At 39.8% G+C, this 20233-nt stretch overlaps 1 protein-coding gene across 1 annotated transcript; it reads right to left on the reverse strand.

The window, feature by feature from the left end:
• Positions 1-267: 267 nt before the first annotated feature.
• On the reverse strand, positions 268-4420 carry nsrp1 (nuclear speckle splicing regulatory protein 1). The gene is made up of 7 exons (XM_072661885.1): positions 4386-4420; positions 3719-3806; positions 3562-3618; positions 2039-2167; positions 1637-1844; positions 1401-1503; positions 268-1275 (listed from the first exon to the last, which is right to left on the reverse strand). The coding sequence occupies exons 1-7, from the start codon at positions 4406-4408 to the stop codon at positions 450-452; spliced, it is 1434 nt and encodes a 477-aa protein (XP_072517986.1). The 5' UTR covers positions 4409-4420; the 3' UTR covers positions 268-449.
• Between the last annotated feature and the right edge of the window lie 15813 nt (positions 4421-20233).

Below are 20233 nucleotides of genomic sequence, written 5' to 3' on the forward strand. Positions count from 1 at the left end.
CTCTGCTAGATTATTGTGAAATATACAGCCACTGGCTGCTTTAAGACCAAGCAATGGTTTGTTGACACTATCTTAACATTGATGTCTGAGCTGCTGTTTAAGAAAACTGTCTATAGCCACTGCACCTTAACATGAGCAGTTGAATGCAGTCATACTGGCACCTCCACCATTAATGTTCAGGGAGGAATGAGTGCTGTTCCTTTACTTCCCAAGTAAAGTTCCTTTAGTCCCAAGCCTTTTAAAGAACTGAATCACTGAGGTCAGATGAAGCTTTGCTGCACTACCTTAGCAAAAATGAATCACATTTTATTTGCACACACAATTTACTGTACAGTCTGAAAGCAAATGGCTACTATAGTGAAAACATGACATTTTAAGTCTTAAACTTCTTTCAGTGTCTAGTTACCGCCACATCCACAATGTGTGAAATAGTCTCTGCACAGTGCATTTTAGTCCTCATCTTTCTCAACATAGGACTTAGCAGCCGATCGAGCCATCTGTCGAGCCAAATATCTGTCCCGGGCACAGCTCACGGTCTGTTCACTGTTGCGTTTGGCAAACTTGCTGGGAGCCAGTGTTGCATCAACTTCATCACCACTTTTAGCTGGCATATTCTTTTCTTTCTCCTCATGTCCTTGAGTCTTCTCTTTTTCTGAATTAATCTTCTCTTTGTCATCTGTTTTGTGATGGTCTTTCTCTTTGTGTCTATCCCCATCCCTCCCTTTCTCTTCATTTCGGTCATGCGCACGTTCTTTTGGGCTGTCTGCTCTGTTTCTCTTTCCGTGCCTGTCCTCTTTTTCTTTGTCTCTTTCCCTGTCCCTTCTCTCACGCCCTCTGTCATCCTCCCTATCTCTTTTTTCACGCCCCCTGTTGTCCTCCCTGTCCCTTCTCTCGCGGCCTCTGTCGTCCTCCCTGTCCCTTCTCTCGCGACCTCTGTCGTCCTCCCTGTCCCCGTGTCGATCCCTCTCTCCTCTGTGGTCTTCTTTCCAGTGGCCATGCTTGTCTACTCTTTCTCTGTCCCTCGCTCTGTCCCTCTCTTTGTGACTCTTCTTCTCTTTCTCTTGTTTCTTCTCCTTCTCTTGATCATCACCACTGGCTGAGGAAGGAGATCTCTGCCGGTATTGCCTCTTGGAATGGCTGTTGTTGCTGCTTGCCTTGCTGAACTCTGATTTTGAAGTCCCCTGGTCCTCATCGCTGTTGTGTTCCTCTTCACTTTCATTTGTTGGTGGTGGCGAGTTCACAACTGGAGACTTCTGATCCCTAGATTTCTCTGGCCTGTGATATATGGAAGTATGATGCGTGTTACAGTTTAATTTTTCACTACCTGAGTACATTATTGCGTTCAAGATAAATGATCAAACTCAATGACGGCACTAAATGTCCCACTGGTCGTCTCTTACCTTTCCACACTTCGATCAGGAACAGGCTCCTCCCCTACTGTCTGATTCAAAAAATGCCTGTAAAAACCACTGAGGTCCTTCTGCTTCTTTACATCCAAGGCAGCTAAAAAATAAAATGTCCTTAGTCAACATATATTTACATCCAGACAATGATTCCAGTACTCAAGAAAGTATTATAAAAAACACACTGGACAGCTTTTGAACAGTCCAAAAGCTTAGCTGTAACAGCATCCTACCCTCAATTTCTGCTGCTCTCTTCTCTTTCTCAAGCTCTTCTTGTCTTTCTTTGAGCTTCTGCCGGTACGCGGAGGTGACGTATGCTTCTTTGTCAGAAAACTTCTCGCCCTCTGCTTCTCTTTCCTTCTGAATCTTTCTCTCATCACGTCGTTCTTGTTCCTTCTTCCTCTCCTCTACAGCTCGCAATAGCTGGTTTATGTACTTGGGCTAAAAGGAGGAAACTGATCAGTCTAGTTCAGCTTCTGCTTCAATCCAATTGAACAGCTAATATACATTTATAAATAATGCAACACTGATACCAGGTATGGAAGAAAACAGTAATTATTGGATGTTTGAGATTTCAGACAAATGTGTGAGTTTTTAACACAATTAATACTTTCTATTATAAATACTAGACATACCTTTTTGTCTGTACCTCCTAAGAGTTTTTTATTGCTCTCAAGCTTCTGTTTCTGCATGTCATCATATACATTGTCATACTCATAAACACTGCTGTCCTCCTCCAGAGCTCTCTGCATCTCAAGACGGGTCTGTCATGGATAACACAATTGAAATAAATTAATATGTAAATACAAACCACAAAACATGTTGCTATGATTCATCTCTCACTATGCATTACTCAACTATTCACAGCCAAATGATCCAGAAATTATGCCCTTTCTGACAGTAGGTACATTTTCATCAATCCTAACTTTCAAACAAGCAACAAGTGAAGATGTCTTCTCACTATTCACAATTTGGAGCAGGTAAGGTCAAGTGTGTCAATTTTGTATTTGCTTTTCGTGCAGCTCACAATGCACTGAGCTGGCAGTATGTTAACGCAAATCTTAGGTGCATTGTTTGTAGAAGGTGCTCAGCACAAATTGATGACAGAAACAGAAAGAAGTACAGTTTTGACTAGAAAGAATATTATTACTGAGATAACTAGTCATAATGCTACACTCTTCATCTAATCCAAACTAGCTTACATATTCGAACATATTTACATATAGTTCCAGCCTGCTGATTCTAAACCGTAATATCCATTCATAACTCTGGAATTCTTTCGGTATTATAAAAAAAAAAAATGAACAACCCCTTTCATCAAAGTTGGTACAGTAATGTCATAGAAATTTCATCTTCAGATTCTTGCTTCTTATGGTGAATATGCCTGTTAAAGCATTAGACAATGTTTTTAAACTAAGGTAATATTGATTTGGGTAACTGTAAGTAGGGCATCACTTACACAGTCAAGTCAGCATGTCTAAAAGAAAATCATATAAAATAATAACAAAAAAACAAGTAAACACAATGTCTGTCTTGTGTTTCAGTGTAGTGTAGTTAATTAGCCCACTAAAGGGAGTTAGAATGTGATGAGTACCCATTGAATGATTGTATATAATGCTGAATGACATTAGTAAACATAAAATAAATATGAGTAATTAAATATGAGTTTTAACGAGTAAGTAATTAAGTTTTAGATGTCGGAACAGAATTCATAACTAGTCAGAGCTCCAATTTATACTTATTTATATCTATGTAACTCTGACCATTCCATTCTGTGAAATGGAAGCAACATGGAGGAGAACTCAAACACCAAGCCAACTGAGCAACTCAAGCAGCTTACATGGCCTTTCATTAACCACAATCAGGCTTATTATTGCCCATTACAATTATATTGCCCATCAGTAGTCACTAATGACATTTTTAATTGTTGAACTGTTATTACAATGAAGAGCTCTGTAATTCAGGTTTGACTTTTTATTTTTTGTTTTTTGTAGCTTATGCTATTGTAGACTACCCCAACACTCACTAAATCTCAATAATCATTTCAGTTTCCATAGCCTACAGTGGCAAATGCTTTCAAAGTGTTAGAATGTTTGTCCTCTGCACCTCTCAAATCCTGAATCAATAAAGGGTAGTCTACTCCTAATCTTATTCTTACCTGCTTCATCATCTTCTTTTTGACTGCCTCCCTCTGCAAAGTCTCACCAACAGAGGTCTGAGAATAACATAATAAAAAACAAGTGAAAGAATAGTCAGAATATAAAAATGGCCACAAATAAGAAGCAAATAAAGTGGAATATTGTAAGCATAATTACTTCCTCGTCTGAGTCATCTCCAAATACAGAAGGTCGAGTGAGGGAAGCAGATTTTGAAGTGCTTTTCTTGGGTAGTATGAGCCCATACCTGTAATTGAAGTATAACAAAATGTACTATGTGAATTAAAATGTATACATTTTACGTGCACTTACTAAAGAGGTCACCGACTAGATCTCACTCACGCACTTTTAATCATCACATACATACGTTGTATGTACTTGTGAATGCAAGAACCCAGCTAACGTTAGAAATTAGATAAGTATTTAAACGTGAGGGTGATGTCTTAGCTATAGCGTCCTATATGATGTAGCTAGCTACTCTAAAAGCAAACTTGCTGAACATGTAGCTAGCTATTAATAAATGTTCTCTCATAAAAAACGTTAAATTCCATCCGAAACAACTGTTTAATAAAATATGCATCGCAGTGCTTTGGAAATCAACAAACTAGTAAATCTGGTGTGAAACACGCTGGCCTGTTTAGCTTTATAGTGCTACACTAGCCGTTTTGGCTTTGGTGACTTTTTTGTGAAGTACAATTATTATCTCGAAAAACTATCTTTGCACATTAATAAAACCATTGGACCATTTATTGTAAATCGTTGAAAAAGTCCTGGCACTGCGTTTAAAATGCACATTTCGACTGTACTGTACTGCTAAGCTACTCACTGTTTACCGCCGGAGGCTGCCATCTTGCTTATAAAACTACTTGAAGAATCAGAAATGCAGTTTCGGTGAAGTTATTAGTGCTACGACATATATATACATATGAAGTTTAAACATTTTAGTGGCGCTTTAGATACATGTTTAAGTTTAGATAATAAAATACACAATGAACGTCTATTAGTTTAATGGAAGCAACTTGTTTGTTATTTAAAGTCCACTTGTAGAAAGTGCCATTAGCGATCAAAAGATACAACGTAATGCGTTCGAGTGGTGTCTGGAAACAAGGAAATACTGTTTGTACACGAACAGTCACAGAAGTGCTGTTTATAATTTGGATTGCTGTATTTGAAATGATCTATAATAATAATAATAATAATAATAATAATAATAATAATAATAATAATAGCATAATCATTCAAACTCATCGTGTTCAACGCTTTACAATAAAAAATAACAGTGTAAAAATAGAGAAAACGAAAATGTGCACAAGTTGAACATGTAAAATAAATGTTTGAAACACTTGAAATACACGAATCAATTAAATGCATAATATTAAAATGGCTACTGTAAAAGTAATGTGCTATGAATTATTATTAGTGACGACATCACAAAAGAGATCCTTCATGCTTAATATTTCCTATTAAATGCTTCAAAGTATCATTTTTTACACGCGATTTTAACGAGGCTTTTTGTTTTGTTTGATTGTTTGATTGATTGATTGATTGACTTTTCTGATGTCAGAAATTGTGGATTAAACGCTAAAGCCGTTTTCGGGAAAAGAGCGTACGAGAGAAATGTGTTAAGAAGTCAACGCCACAGACAGACGTGATCCATCTGCTGGAGATGTTTATTACTAACGTTGGACACAACTAGAAATTTGACTAGCAATGAAACTACTCGCCACCAGATGGCAGCAGTTCTCTTATATCTATGTCTGTCGTACATCACAACCCTTTATATTAATATACGAATTAACAGACGCACCTCATAAACTATGAGAGGAATTAGTCTATTTAAAGTACTAGCACCTCAGTCTATTTCATATAAGTGTCTCGAAGGTCCACTCGTGTAGTTATACATGTTATTTATATATCAAGAAGGATCTGGAAAACATTTTATTATTCTTATGTAAAAAAACATGGATTTACCAGATTTTCAGGAAATATTTTAGCTACAAGACAGTCCCGTGGCAGGGGATGAGGCTTTGAGTAAGTCTTCAGATGAGTTAAGCTTAACCATAGACTCACTGAGGCTGTTTAGTGTATCAGTGTTGTATTTATCTATGCACATAGTGTTTTAATAAAAATGTAAATGTTGAACACTTTTACTGTGCCTAGATCTAAAAAACACACTCCTAAAGATCACGCAATATAACCTTATAATCTGACGGGGTCATCAGCACACGTGAGACGCCAATGATAAGGCAAAAAGCGTGCTAAAATGGGTGATACGATATTTATTGTGAAACAGAATTTGATTATTGGCTGCTCGTTGATTTTCTTTCCTTCATTTGGATAAGGTGTAACATAAATGCCTCTTATCTAAACTATGTATCGCAATTTTGCAGTCATTCACTTTTTGACAGAATGTAAATCTGCAGATGTTCTTGACATTGTGACAGTTTCAACAAATTTCTGATAATCGGACCATTAGAAATGCTCCAAAACGATTGAGAATAAAATCTTTTTATATTGACTTTCATTGAAAGTAATTTTTTTTTTCTTTCTTCTGTAAAGATTCTGTTCTAAATATTTATATGTATATATAATTAGGTTAATTAACTATTACATGAATCCTCAGAAAGTGAGATATCGGGACTGGGGTTAAATGTACAGCTCATTTTGGATTCAGTGTCTATAAATTGCATATAATAATTTTGTTCATATAGTGGAAACACACTGGAAACAAACTGGAAATGCACTCAACACACATTGGAAACATACACACACAATCACACACACACACACACACATTAGTAGGAAATTTCTCTTTATAAATCTGTAAAAACAGTCGAGTAGTTTTACATTGTGTAAAAAATGAGAGCAGGTTGGAATTAAATGTCAATGTAATAAATGAAAATGTTCTAAAAGTCGGCGCAGAGTAACTTACCACTGTTAAACGAGAGCATGCTTTAGGAGCTTACAGAAGATATGACTCTCCACATTAGTAGTGGAGGGAGTATAAAATATACAAAATTCATTAGATGTGTAAAATGCAGAAAATGCATAAAAATGCACAAAAAGCATAAAAACGAATTAAATTCATACAAATGCAGAAAAAGTCTAAAAACTAACAAAAAGTGTAAAAATGTACAAAAAGTGCAAAAACTCACCAATTTAATAAAGACGCAAAGGAAGAGTAAAAACGCACTGAATGAAAAGCTGCAGAAAAAAATATAAAAACGCCTCTACTCTGCAGTCTCTAAATCTTCATCAATAATGATAGTATTTTATTGAGGCGTCAAAAACTTTTTGGTAATTTGTAAGCTGATTAGTAATTGTCTGGTGCTGCCTATCCAGGATAGCAGTGTTAGAAATGTCGCATATAGTGCATATTTGGTGCTGTTTGTTTGTTAATCAGGCGTCAAACGTAAAGGTGAAACGACAACCTCTGCGCTCTAGCCACTTACAAAAGCCTCTACTACAGTCTGTCCGTTTAAATCGATAATGCATTAAACATTTTTAAATATTTCAGAGCTTACAGAAAAACTCAGTATATGCCCATTGTAATTGTCTGATACTGACTGTCCAGTATAGCAGTGCTTCAAATGCTGTATGCATTGCATGTTTGGCGCTACATGTCTGTCAATCAGCACAGCCGTGCGCATGCGCAGTAGAGAACTGACGCCGCACTATCGAAGGATATGGGGTGTTTTGAAAATATTTGGGTTGTTTTTTTTATTGTTTCCATTCATATCAAGAAATCTACTAGGTGGAAATAGTTGTATGTATTTTAATAAACTACTCTACGCACTCTGGAGTAGCAAAAACGATTTTTCTGTCTTCACCATGATCGTGATGTTTAATCATATCACAGCATATTTAAGGGCTCGTGGGAAGGGCTTGTTTGTGATTGGTCATTTCAGCAAACAAATGGCGCTCTGCTCTCGAAATCTTCTCGTAAAGGTGAAACAGCAATACTACCTCTCTGACCACTCACATCCGCCTCTACTCTGCAATCCCTCCGTCGTCATCAAAAGCGCTCGTCTTTTGCTAAGATCGCAAGTCGTTTTTTTTTTTTTCCTCAGGAGTTCTGACATTAAATTCCGTAGCGAGCCTCACTTACATCACTGCTGGCGAAAAACTGGTCATATTTGCTAATCTTTGTGGAGAACTCTGGTGCTCCACGTCCTTGGCAGCAGCCGCAATAGTCTATTATGGTCTTTTGTCCCTGCTAACTCTATGGCATGACCAAGAACCATCATAATTATTTCAGCAACATTTTGAATATTTTCGAGCTTACAGCTTAAAGGATTTATTTAATTACAGTGTTCAAAACTCATTATATGGCCATTTTAATGGTCTGATACTGACTGTCCAGTATAGCAGTGCTTCAAATGCTGTATGCATTGCATGTTTGGTGCTACATGTCTGTCAATCGGCACAGCCGTGCGCATGCGCAGTAGAGAACGGACGCCGCACTATCGAAGGGCATGAGGTGTTTTGAAAATATTTGGGTTGTTTTTTTCATTGTTTCCATTCATAACAAGAAATCAACTAGGTGGAAATAGTTGTATGCTTTTTAATAAACTACTCTACGCACTCTGGAGTAGCAAAAACGATTTTTCTGTCTTCACCATGATCGTGATGTTTAGTCATATCACAGCATATTTAAGGGCTCGTGGAAAGGGCTTGTTTGTGATTGGTCAGTTCTTCAAACAAATGGCGGTCTGCTCTCGAAGACTTCTCGTAAAGGTGAAACAGCAATACTACCTCTCTGACCACTCACATTCGCCTCTACTCTGCAATCTCTCCGTCGTCATCAAAAGCGCTCGTCTTTCTTTAAGATCGCGAGTCACTTTTTTTTTGCTCAGGAGATCTGACATTAAATGCCGTTGCGAGTCTCACTTCCATCACTGCTGGCTAAAAACTGGTCATATTTGCTAATCTTTGTGGAGAAGTCTGATGCTCCACGTCTTTAGCAGCAGCCCCTAAAGTCTATTATGGTCTTTTGTCCCTGCTAACTCTATGGCATGACCAAGGAACATTACAATATTTTCTGCAACATTTTGAATATTTCAGAGCCTACAGCTTAAAGATTTCCCTTGAATACAGTGTTCAAAACTCAGTATATGCTCATTATTAATGGTCTGGTTCTGACTGTCCAGTATAGCAGTGCTTCAAATGCTGTATGCATTGCATGTTTGGCGCTACATGTCTGTCAATCAGCACAGCCGTGCGCATGCGCAGTAGAGAACTGACGCCGCACTATCGAAGGATATGGGGTGTTTTGAAAATATTTGGGTTGTTTTTTTCATTGTTTCCATTCATAACAAGAAATCTACTAGGTGGAAATAGTTGTATGTATTTTAATAAACTACTCTACGCACTCTGGAGTAGCAAAAACGATTTTTCTGTCTTCACCATGATCGTGATGTTTAGTCATATCACAGCATATTTAAGGGCTCGTGGGAAGGGCTTGTTTGTGATTGGTCAGTTCAGCAAACAAATGGCGCTCTGCTCTCGAAGTCTTCTCGTAAAGGTGAAACAGCAATACTACCTCTCTGACCACTCACATCCGCCTCTACTCTGCAATCTCTCCTTTGTAATCAAAAGCGCTCGTCTTTCTTTAAGATCGCAAGTTGTTGTTTTTTTTTTTTGCTCAGGAGTTCTGACATTAAATGCCGTAGCGAGCCTCACTTCCATCACTGCTGGCGAAAAATTGGTCATATTTGCTAATCTTTGTGGAGAACTCTGATGCTCCACGTCCTTGGCAGCAGCCGCAGAAGTCTATTATGGTCTTTTGTCCCTGCTAACTCTATGGCATGACCAAGAACCATCATAATTATTTCAGCAACATTTTGAATATTTTCGAGCTTACAGCTTAAAGGATTTATTTAATTACAGTGTTCAAAACTCATTATGTGGCCATTTTAATGGTCTGATACTGACTGTCCAGTATAGCAGTGCTTCAAATGCTGTATGCATTGCATGTTTGGTGCTACATGTCTGTCAATCAGCATAGCCGTGCGCATGCGCATGTTTGGTGCTACATGTCTGTCAATCAGCACAGCCGTACGCATGTTTGGTGCTACATGTCTGTCAATCAGCACAGCCGTGCGCATGCGCAGTAGAGAACTGACGCCGCACTATCGAAGGATATGGGGTGTTTTGAAAATATTTGGGTTGTTTTTTTCATTGTTTCCATTCATAACAAGAAATCTACTAGGTGGAAATAGTTGTATGTATTTTAATAAACTACTCTACGCACTCTGGAGTAGCAAAAACGATTTTTCTGTCTTCACCATGATCGTGATGTTTAGTCATATAACAGCATATTTAAGGGCTCGTGGGAAGGGCTTGTTTGTGATTGGTCAGTTCAGCAAACAAATGGCGCTCTGCTCTCGAAGTCTTCTCGTAAAGGTGAAACAGCAATACTACCTCTCTGACCACTCACATCCGCCTCTACTCTGCAATCCCTCCGTCGTCATCAAAAGCGCTCGTCTTTTGCTAAGATCGCAAGTCGTTTTTTTTTTTTTCCTCAGGAGTTCTGACATTAAATTCCGTAGCGAGCCTCACTTACATCACTGCTGGCGAAAAACTGGTCATATTTGCTAATCTTTGTGGAGAACTCTGGTGCTCCACGTCCTTGGCAGCAGCCGCAATAGTCTATTATGGTCTTTTGTCCCTGCTAACTCTATGGCATGACCAAGAACCATCATAATTATTTCAGCAACATTTTGAATATTTTCGAGCTTACAGCTTAAAGGATTTATTTAATTACAGTGTTCAAAACTCATTATATGGCCATTTTAATGGTCTGATACTGACTGTCCAGTATAGCAGTGCTTCAAATGCTGTATGCATTGCATGTTTGGTGCTACATGTCTGTCAATCGGCACAGCCGTGCGCATGCGCAGTAGAGAACGGACGCCGCACTATCGAAGGGCATGAGGTGTTTTGAAAATATTTGGGTTGTTTTTTTCATTGTTTCCATTCATAACAAGAAATCAACTAGGTGGAAATAGTTGTATGCTTTTTAATAAACTACTCTACGCACTCTGGAGTAGCAAAAACGATTTTTCTGTCTTCACCATGATCGTGATGTTTAGTCATATCACAGCATATTTAAGGGCTCGTGGAAAGGGTTTGTTTGTGATTGGTCAGTTCAGCAAACAATTGGCGCTCTGCTCTCGAAGTTCTCTCGTAAAGGTGAAACAGCAATACTACCTCTCTGACCACTCACATCCGCCTCTACTCTGCAATCTCTCCGTCGTCATCAAAAGCGCTCGTCTTTCTTTAAGATCGCCAGTCGCTTTTTTTTTACTCAGGATATCTGATATTAAATGCCGTTGCGAGTCTCACTTCCATCACTGCTGGCGAAAAATTGGTCATATTTGCTAATCTTTGTGGAGAACTCTGATGCTCCACGTCTTTGGCAGCAGCCCCTAAAGTCTATTATGGTCGTATGTCCCAGCTAGATAAATGTATGACCAAGGACCATTACAATATTTTCTGCAACATTTTGAATATTTCAGAGCCTACAGCTTAAAGATTTTCCTTGAATACAGTGTTCAAAACTCAGTATATGCTCATTATTAATGGTCTGGTTCTGACTGTCCAGTATAGCAGTGCTTCAAATGCTGTATGCATTGCATGTTTGGCGCTACATGTCTGTCAATCAGCACAGCCGTGCGCATGCGCAGTAGAGAACGGCCGCCGCACTATCGAAGGGCATGAGGTGTTTTGAAAATATTTGGGTTGTTTTTTTCATTGTTTCCATTCATAACAAGAAATCAACTAGGTGGAAATAGTTGTATGCATTTTAATAAACTACTCTACGCACTCTGGAGTAGCAAAAACGATTTTTCTGTCTTCACCATGATCGTGATGTTTAGTCATATCACAGCATATTTAAGGGCTCGTGGAAAGGGCTTGTTTGTGATTGGTCAGTTCTTCAAACAAATGGCGCTCTGCTCTCGAAGACTTCTCGTAAAGGTGAAACAGCAATACTACCTCTCTGACCACTCACATTCGCCTCTACTCTGCAATCTCTCCGTCGTCATCAAAAGCGCTTGTCTTTCTTTAAGATCGCGAGTCACTTTTTTTTTGCTCAGGATATCTGATATTAAATGCCGTTGCGAGTCTCACTTCCATCACTGCTGGCTAAAAACTGGTCATATTTGCTAATCTTTGTGGAGAAGTCTGATGCTCCACGTCTTTAGCAGCAGCCCCTAAAGTCTATTATGGTCTTTTGTCCCTGCTAACTCTATGGCATGACCAAGGAACATTACAATATTTTCTGCAACATTTTGAATATTTCAGAGCCTACAGCTTAAAGATTTCCCTTGAATACAGTGTTCAAAACTCAGTATATGCTCATTATTAATGGTCTGGTTCTGACTGTCCAGTATAGCAGTGCTTCAAATGCCGTATGCATTGCATGTTTGGCGCTACATGTCTGTCAATCAGCACAGCCGTGCGCATGCGCAGTAGAGAACTGACGCCGCACTATCGAAGGATATGGGGTGTTTTGAAAATATTTGGGTTGTTTTTTTCATTGTTTCCATTCATAACAAGAAATCTACTAGGTGGAAATAGTTGTATGTATTTTAATAAACTACTCTACGCACTCTGGAGTAGCAAAAACGATTTTTCTGTCTTCACCATGATCGTGATGTTTAGTCATATCACAGCATATTTAAGGGCTCGTGGGAAGGGCTTGTTTGTGATTGGTCAGTTCAGCAAACAAATGGCGCTCTGCTCTCGAAGTCTTCTCGTAAAGGTAAAACAGCAATACTACCTCTCTGACCACTCACATCCGCCTCTACTCTGCAATCTCTCCTTTGTAATCAAAAGCGCTCGTCTTTCTTTAAGATCGCAAGTTGTTGTTTTTTTTTTTTGCTCAGGAGTTCTGACATTAAATGCCGTAGCGAGCCTCACTTCCATCACTGCTGGCGAAAAATTGGTCATATTTGCTAATCTTTGTGGAGAACTCTGATGCTCCACGTCCTTGGCAGCAGCCGCAGAAGTCTATTATGGTCTTTTGTCCCTGCTAACTCTATGGCATGACCAAGAACCATCATAATTATTTCAGCAACATTTTGAATATTTTCGAGCTTACAGCTTAAAGGATTTATTTAATTACAGTGTTCAAAACTCATTATGTGGCCATTTTAATGGTCTGATACTGACTGTCCAGTATAGCAGTGCTTCAAATGCTGTATGCATTGCATGTTTGGTGCTACATGTCTGTCAATCAGCATAGCCGTGCGCATGCGCATGTTTGGTGCTACATGTCTGTCAATCAGCACAGCCGTGCGCATGTTTGGTGCTACATGTCTGTCAATCAGCACAGCCGTGCGCATGCGCAGTAGAGAACTGACGCCGCACTATCGAAGGATATGGGGTGTTTTGAAAATATTTGGGTTGTTTTTTTCATTGTTTCCATTCATAACAAGAAATCTACTAGGTGGAAATAGTTGTATGTATTTTAATAAACTACTCTACGCACTCTGGAGTAGCAAAAACGATTTTTCTGTCTTCACCATGATCGTGATGTTTAGTCATATCACAGCATATTTAAGGGCTCGTGGGAAGGGCTTGTTTGTGATTGGTCAGTTCAGCAAACAAATGGCGCTCTGCTCTCGAAGTCTTCTCGTAAAGGTGAAACAGCAATACTACCTCTCTGACCACTCACATCCGCCTCTACTCTGCAATCCCTCCGTCGTCATCAAAAGCGCTCGTCTTTTGCTAAGATCGCAAGTCGTTTTTTTTTTTTTCCTCAGGAGTTCTGACATTAAATTCCGTAGCGAGCCTCACTTACATCACTGCTGGCGAAAAACTGGTCATATTTGCTAATCTTTGTGGAGAACTCTGGTGCTCCACGTCCTTGGCAGCAGCCGCAATAGTCTATTATGGTCTTTTGTCCCTGCTAACTCTATGGCATGACCAAGAACCATCATAATTATTTCAGCAACATTTTGAATATTTTCGAGCTTACAGCTTAAAGGATTTATTTAATTACAGTGTTCAAAACTCATTATATGGCCATTTTAATGGTCTGATACTGACTGTCCAGTATAGCAGTGCTTCAAATGCTGTATGCATTGCATGTTTGGTGCTACATGTCTGTCAATCGGCACAGCCGTGCGCATGCGCAGTAGAGAACGGACGCCGCACTATCGAAGGGCATGAGGTGTTTTGAAAATATTTGGGTTGTTTTTTTCATTGTTTCCATTCATAACAAGAAATCAACTAGGTGGAAATAGTTGTATGCTTTTTAATAAACTACTCTACGCACTCTGGAGTAGCAAAAACGATTTTTCTGTCTTCACCATGATCGTGATGTTTAGTCATATCACAGCATATTTAAGGGCTCGTGGAAAGGGCTTGTTTGTGATTGGTCAGTTCTTCAAACAAATGGCGGTCTGCTCTCGAAGACTTCTCGTAAAGGTGAAACAGCAATACTACCTCTCTGACCACTCACATTCGCCTCTACTCTGCAATCTCTCCGTCGTCATCAAAAGCGCTCGTCTTTCTTTAAGATCGCGAGTCACTTTTTTTTTGCTCAGGAGATCTGACATTAAATGCCGTTGCGAGTCTCACTTCCATCACTGCTGGCTAAAAACTGGTCATATTTGCTAATCTTTGTGGAGAAGTCTGATGCTCCACGTCTTTAGCAGCAGCCCCTAAAGTCTATTATGGTCTTTTGTCCCTGCTAACTCTATGGCATGACCAAGGAACATTACAATATTTTCTGCAACATTTTGAATATTTCAGAGCCTACAGCTTAAAGATTTCCCTTGAATACAGTGTTCAAAACTCAGTATATGCTCATTATTAATGGTCTGGTTCTGACTGTCCAGTATAGCAGTGCTTCAAATGCCGTATGCATTGCATGTTTGGCGCTACATGTCTGTCAATCAGCACAGCCGTGCGCATGCGCAGTAGAGAACTGACGCCGCACTATCGAAGGATATGGGGTGTTTTGAAAATATTTGGGTTGTTTTTTTCATTGTTTCCATTCATAACAAGAAATCTACTAGGTGGAAATAGTTGTATGTATTTTAATAAACTACTCTACGCACTCTGGAGTAGCAAAAACGATTTTTCTGTCTTCACCATGATCGTGATGTTTAGTCATATCACAGCATATTTAAGGGCTCGTGGGAAGGGCTTGTTTGTGATTGGTCAGTTCAGCAAACAAATGGCGCTCTGCTCTCGAAGTCTTCTCGTAAAGGTGAAACAGCAATACTACCACTCACATCCGCCTCTACTCTGCAATCCCTCCGTCGTCATCAAAAGCGCTCGTCTTTTGCTAAGATCGCAAGTCGTTTTTTTTTTTTTCCTCAGGAGTTCTGACATTAAATTCCGTAGCGAGCCTCACTTACATCACTGCTGGCGAAAAACTGGTCATATTTGCTAATCTTTGTGGAGAACTCTGGTGCTCCACGTCCTTGGCAGCAGCCGCAATAGTCTATTATGGTCTTTTGTCCCTGCTAACTCTATGGCATGACCAAGAACCATCATAATTATTTCAGCAACATTTTGAATATTTTCGAGCTTACAGCTTAAAGGATTTATTTAATTACAGTGTTCAAAACTCATTATATGGCCATTTTAATGGTCTGATACTGACTGTCCAGTATAGCAGTGCTTCAAATGCTGTATGCATTGCATGTTTGGTGCTACATGTCTGTCAATCAGCATAGCCGTGCGCATGCGCATGTTTGGTGCTACATGTCTGTCAATCAGCACAGCCGTGCGCATGTTTGGTGCTACATGTCTGTCAATCAGCACAGCCGTGCGCATGCGCAGTAGAGAACTGACGCCGCACTATCGAAGGATATGGGGTGTTTTGAAAATATTTGGGTTGTTTTTTTCATTGTTTCCATTCATAACAAGAAATCTACTAGGTGGAAATAGTTGTATGTATTTTAATAAACTACTCTACGCACTCTGGAGTAGCAAAAACGATTTTTCTGTCTTCACCATGATCGTGATGTTTAGTCATATCACAGCATATTTAAGGGCTCGTGGGAAGGGCTTGTTTGTGATTGGTCAGTTCAGCAAACAAATGGCGCTCTGCTCTCGAAGTCTTCTCGTAAAGGTGAAACAGCAATACTACCTCTCTGACCACTCACATCCGCCTCTACTCTGCAATCCCTCCGTCGTCATCAAAAGCGCTCGTCTTTTGCTAAGATCGCAAGTCGTTTTTTTTTTTTTCCTCAGGAGTTCTGACATTAAATTCCGTAGCGAGCCTCACTTACATCACTGCTGGCGAAAAACTGGTCATATTTGCTAATCTTTGTGGAGAACTCTGGTGCTCCACGTCCTTGGCAGCAGCCGCAATAGTCTATTATGGTCTTTTGTCCCTGCTAACTCTATGGCATGACCAAGAACCATCATAATTATTTCAGCAACATTTTGAATATTTTCGAGCTTACAGCTTAAAGGATTTATTTAATTACAGTGTTCAAAACTCATTATATGGCCATTTTAATGGTCTGATACTGACTGTCCAGTATAGCAGTGCTTCAAATGCTGTATGCATTGCATGTTTGGTGCTACATGTCTGTCAATCGGCACAGCCGTGCGCATGCGCAGTAGAGAACGGACGCCGCACTATCGAAGGACATGAGGTGTTTTGAAAATATTTGGGTTGTTTTTTTCATTGTTTCCATTCATAACAAGAAATCAACTAGGTGGAAATAGTTGTATGCTTTTTAATAAACTACTCTACGCACTCTGGAGTAGCAAAAACGATTTTTCTGTCTTCACCATGATCGTGATGTTTAGTCATATCACAGCATATTTACGGGCTCGTGGAAAGGGCTTGTTTGTGATTGGTCAGTTCTTCAAACAAATGGCGGTCTGCTCTCGAAGACTTCTCGTAAAGGTGAAACAGCAATACTACCTCTCTGACCACTCACATTCGCCTCTACTCTGCAATCTCTCCGTCGTCATCAAAAGCGCTTGTCTTTCTTTAAGATCGCGAGTCACTTTTTTTTTGCTCAGGAGATCTGACATTAAATGCCGTTGCGAGTCTCACTTCCATCACTGCTGGCTAAAAACTGGTCATATTTGCTAATCTTTGTGGAGAAGTCTGATGCTCCACGTCTTTAGCAGCAGCCCCTAAAGTCTATTATGGTCTTTTGTCCCTGCTAACTCTATGGCATGACCAAGGAACATTACAATATTTTCTGCAACATTTTGAATATTTCAGAGCCTACAGCTTAAAGATTTCCCTTGAATACAGTGTTCAAATCTCAGTATATGCTCATTATTAATGGTCTGGTTCTGACTGTCCAGTATAGCAGTGCTTCAAATGCCGTATGCATTGCATGTTTGGCGCTACATGTCTGTCAATCAGCACAGCCGTGCGCATGCGCAGTAGAGAACTGACGCCGCACTATCGAAGGATATGGGGTGTTTTGAAAATATTTGGGTTGTTTTTTTCATTGTTTCCATTCATAACAAGAAATCTACTAGGTGGAAATAGTTGTATGTATTTTAATAAACTACTCTACGCACTCTGGAGTAGCAAAAACGATTTTTCTGTCTTCACCATGATCGTGATGTTTAGTCATATCACAGCATATTTAAGGGCTCGTGGGAAGGGCTTGTTTGTGATTGGTCAGTTCAGCAAACAAATGACGCTCTGCTCTCGAAGTTTTCTCGTAAAGGTGAAACAGCAATACTACCTCTCTGACCACTCACATCCGCCTCTACTCTGCAATCTCTCCTTTGTAATCAAAAGCGCTCGTCTTTCTTTAAGATCGCAAGTTGTTGTTTTTTTTTTTTGCTCAGGAGTTCTGACATTAAATGCCGTAGCGAGCCTCACTTCCATCACTGCTGGCGAAAAATTGGTCATATTTGCTAATCTTTGTGGAGAACTCTGATGCTCCACGTCCTTGGCAGCAGCCGCAGAAGTCTATTATGGTCTTTTGTCCCTGCTAACTCTATGGCATGACCAAGAACCATCATAATTATTTCAGCAACATTTTGAATATTTTCGAGCTTACAGCTTAAAGGATTTATTTAATTACAGTGTTCAAAACTCATTATGTGGCCATTTTAATGGTCTGATACTGACTGTCCAGTATAGCAGTGCTTCAAATGCTGTATGCATTGCATGTTTGGCGCTACATGTCTGTCAATCAGCATAGCCGTGCGCATGCGCATGTTTGGTGCTACATGTCTGTCAATCAGCACAGCCGTGCGCATGCGCAGTAGAGAACTGACGCCGCACTATCGAAGGATATGGGGTGTTTTGAAAATATTTGGGTTGTTTTTTTCATTGTTTCCATTCATAACAAGAAATCTACTAGGTGGAAATAGTTGTATGTATTTTAATAAACTACTCTACGCACTCTGGAGTAGCAAAAACGATTTTTCTGTCTTCACCATGATCGTGATGTTTAGTCATATCACAGCATATTTAAGGGCTCGTGGGAAGGGCTTGTTTGTGATTGGTCAGTTCAGCAAACAAATGACGCTCTGCTCTCGAAGTTTTCTCGTAAAGGTGAAACAGCAATACTACCTCTCTGACCACTCACATCCGCCTCTACTCTGCAATCTCTCCTTTGTAATCAAACGCGCTCGTCTTTCTTTAAGATCGCAAGTTGTTGTTTTTTTTTTTTGCTCAGGAGTTCTGACATTAAATGCCGTAGCGAGCCTCACTTCCATCACTGCTGGCGAAAAATTGGTCATATTTGCTAATCTTTGTGGAGAACTCTGGTGCTCCACGTCCTTGGCAGCAGCCGCAATAGTCTATTATGGTCTTTTGTCCCTGCTAACTCTATGGCATGACCAAGAACCATCATAATTATTTCAGCAACATTTTGAATATTTTCGAGCTTACAGCTTAAAGGATTTATTTAATTACAGTGTTCAAAACTCATTATATGGCCATTTTAATGGTCTGATACTGACTGTCCAGTATAGCAGTGCTTCAAATGCTGTATGCATTGCATGTTTGGTGCTACATGTCTGTCAATCGGCACAGCCGTGCGCATGCGCAGTAGAGAACGGACGCCGCACTATCGAAGGGCATGAGGTGTTTTGAAAATATTTGGGTTGTTTTTTTCATTGTTTCCATTCATAACAAGAAATCAACTAGGTGGAAATAGTTGTATGCTTTTTAATAAACTACTCTACGCACTCTGGAGTAGCAAAAACGATTTTTCTGTCTTCACCATGATCGTGATGTTTAGTCATATCACAGCATATTTACGGGCTCGTGGAAAGGGCTTGTTTGTGATTGGTCAGTTCTTCAAACAAATGGCGGTCTGCTCTCGAAGACTTCTCGTAAAGGTGAAACAGCAATACTACCTCTCTGACCACTCACATTCGCCTCTACTCTGCAATCTCTCCGTCGTCATCAAAAGCGCTTGTCTTTCTTTAAGATCGCGAGTCACTTTTTTTTTGCTCAGGAGATCTGACATTAAATGCCGTTGCGAGTCTCACTTCCATCACTGCTGGCTAAAAACTGGTCATATTTGCTAATCTTTGTGGAGAAGTCTGATGCTCCACGTCTTTAGCAGCAGCCCCTAAAGTCTATTATGGTCTTTTGTCCCTGCTAACTCTATGGCATGACCAAGGAACATTACAATATTTTCTGCAACATTTTGAATATTTCAGAGCCTACAGCTTAAAGATTTCCCTTGAATACAGTGTTCAAATCTCAGTATATGCTCATTATTAATGGTCTGGTTCTGACTGTCCAGTATAGCAGTGCTTCAAATGCCGTATGCATTGCATGTTTGGCGCTACATGTCTGTCAATCAGCACAGCCGTGCGCATGCGCAGTAGAGAACTGACGCCGCACTATCGAAGGATATGGGGTGTTTTGAAAATATTTGGGTTGTTTTTTTCATTGTTTCCATTCATAACAAGAAATCTACTAGGTGGAAATAGTTGTATGTATTTTAATAAACTACTCTACGCACTCTGGAGTAGCAAAAACGATTTTTCTGTCTTCACCATGATCGTGATGTTTAGTCATATCACAGCATATTTAAGGGCTCGTGGGAAGGGCTTGTTTGTGATTGGTCAGTTCAGCAAACAAATGACGCTCTGCTCTCGAAGTTTTCTCGTAAAGGTGAAACAGCAATACTACCTCTCTGACCACTCACATCCGCCTCTACTCTGCAATCTCTCCTTTGTAATCAAAAGCGCTCGTCTTTCTTTAAGATCGCAAGTTGTTGTTTTTTTTTTTTGCTCAGGAGTTCTGACATTAAATGCCGTAGCGAGCCTCACTTCCATCACTGCTGGCGAAAAATTGGTCATATTTGCTAATCTTTGTGGAGAACTCTGATGCTCCACGTCCTTGGCAGCAGCCGCAGAAGTCTATTATGGTCTTTTGTCCCTGCTAACTCTATGGCATGACCAAGAACCATCATAATTATTTCAGCAACATTTTGAATATTTTCGAGCTTACAGCTTAAAGGATTTATTTAATTACAGTGTTCAAAACTCATTATGTGGCCATTTTAATGGTCTGATACTGACTGTCCAGTATAGCAGTGCTTCAAATGCTGTATGCATTGCATGTTTGGCGCTACATGTCTGTCAATCAGCATAGCCGTGCGCATGCGCATGTTTGGTGCTACATGTCTGTCAATCAGCACAGCCGTGCGCATGCGCAGTAGAGAACTGACGCCGCACTATCGAAGGATATGGGGTGTT

The sequence above is a fragment of the Salminus brasiliensis genome, chromosome 18 (genome assembly GCF_030463535.1).
Source record: "Salminus brasiliensis chromosome 18, fSalBra1.hap2, whole genome shotgun sequence".
NCBI lineage: Eukaryota > Metazoa > Chordata > Actinopteri > Characiformes > Bryconidae > Salminus > Salminus brasiliensis.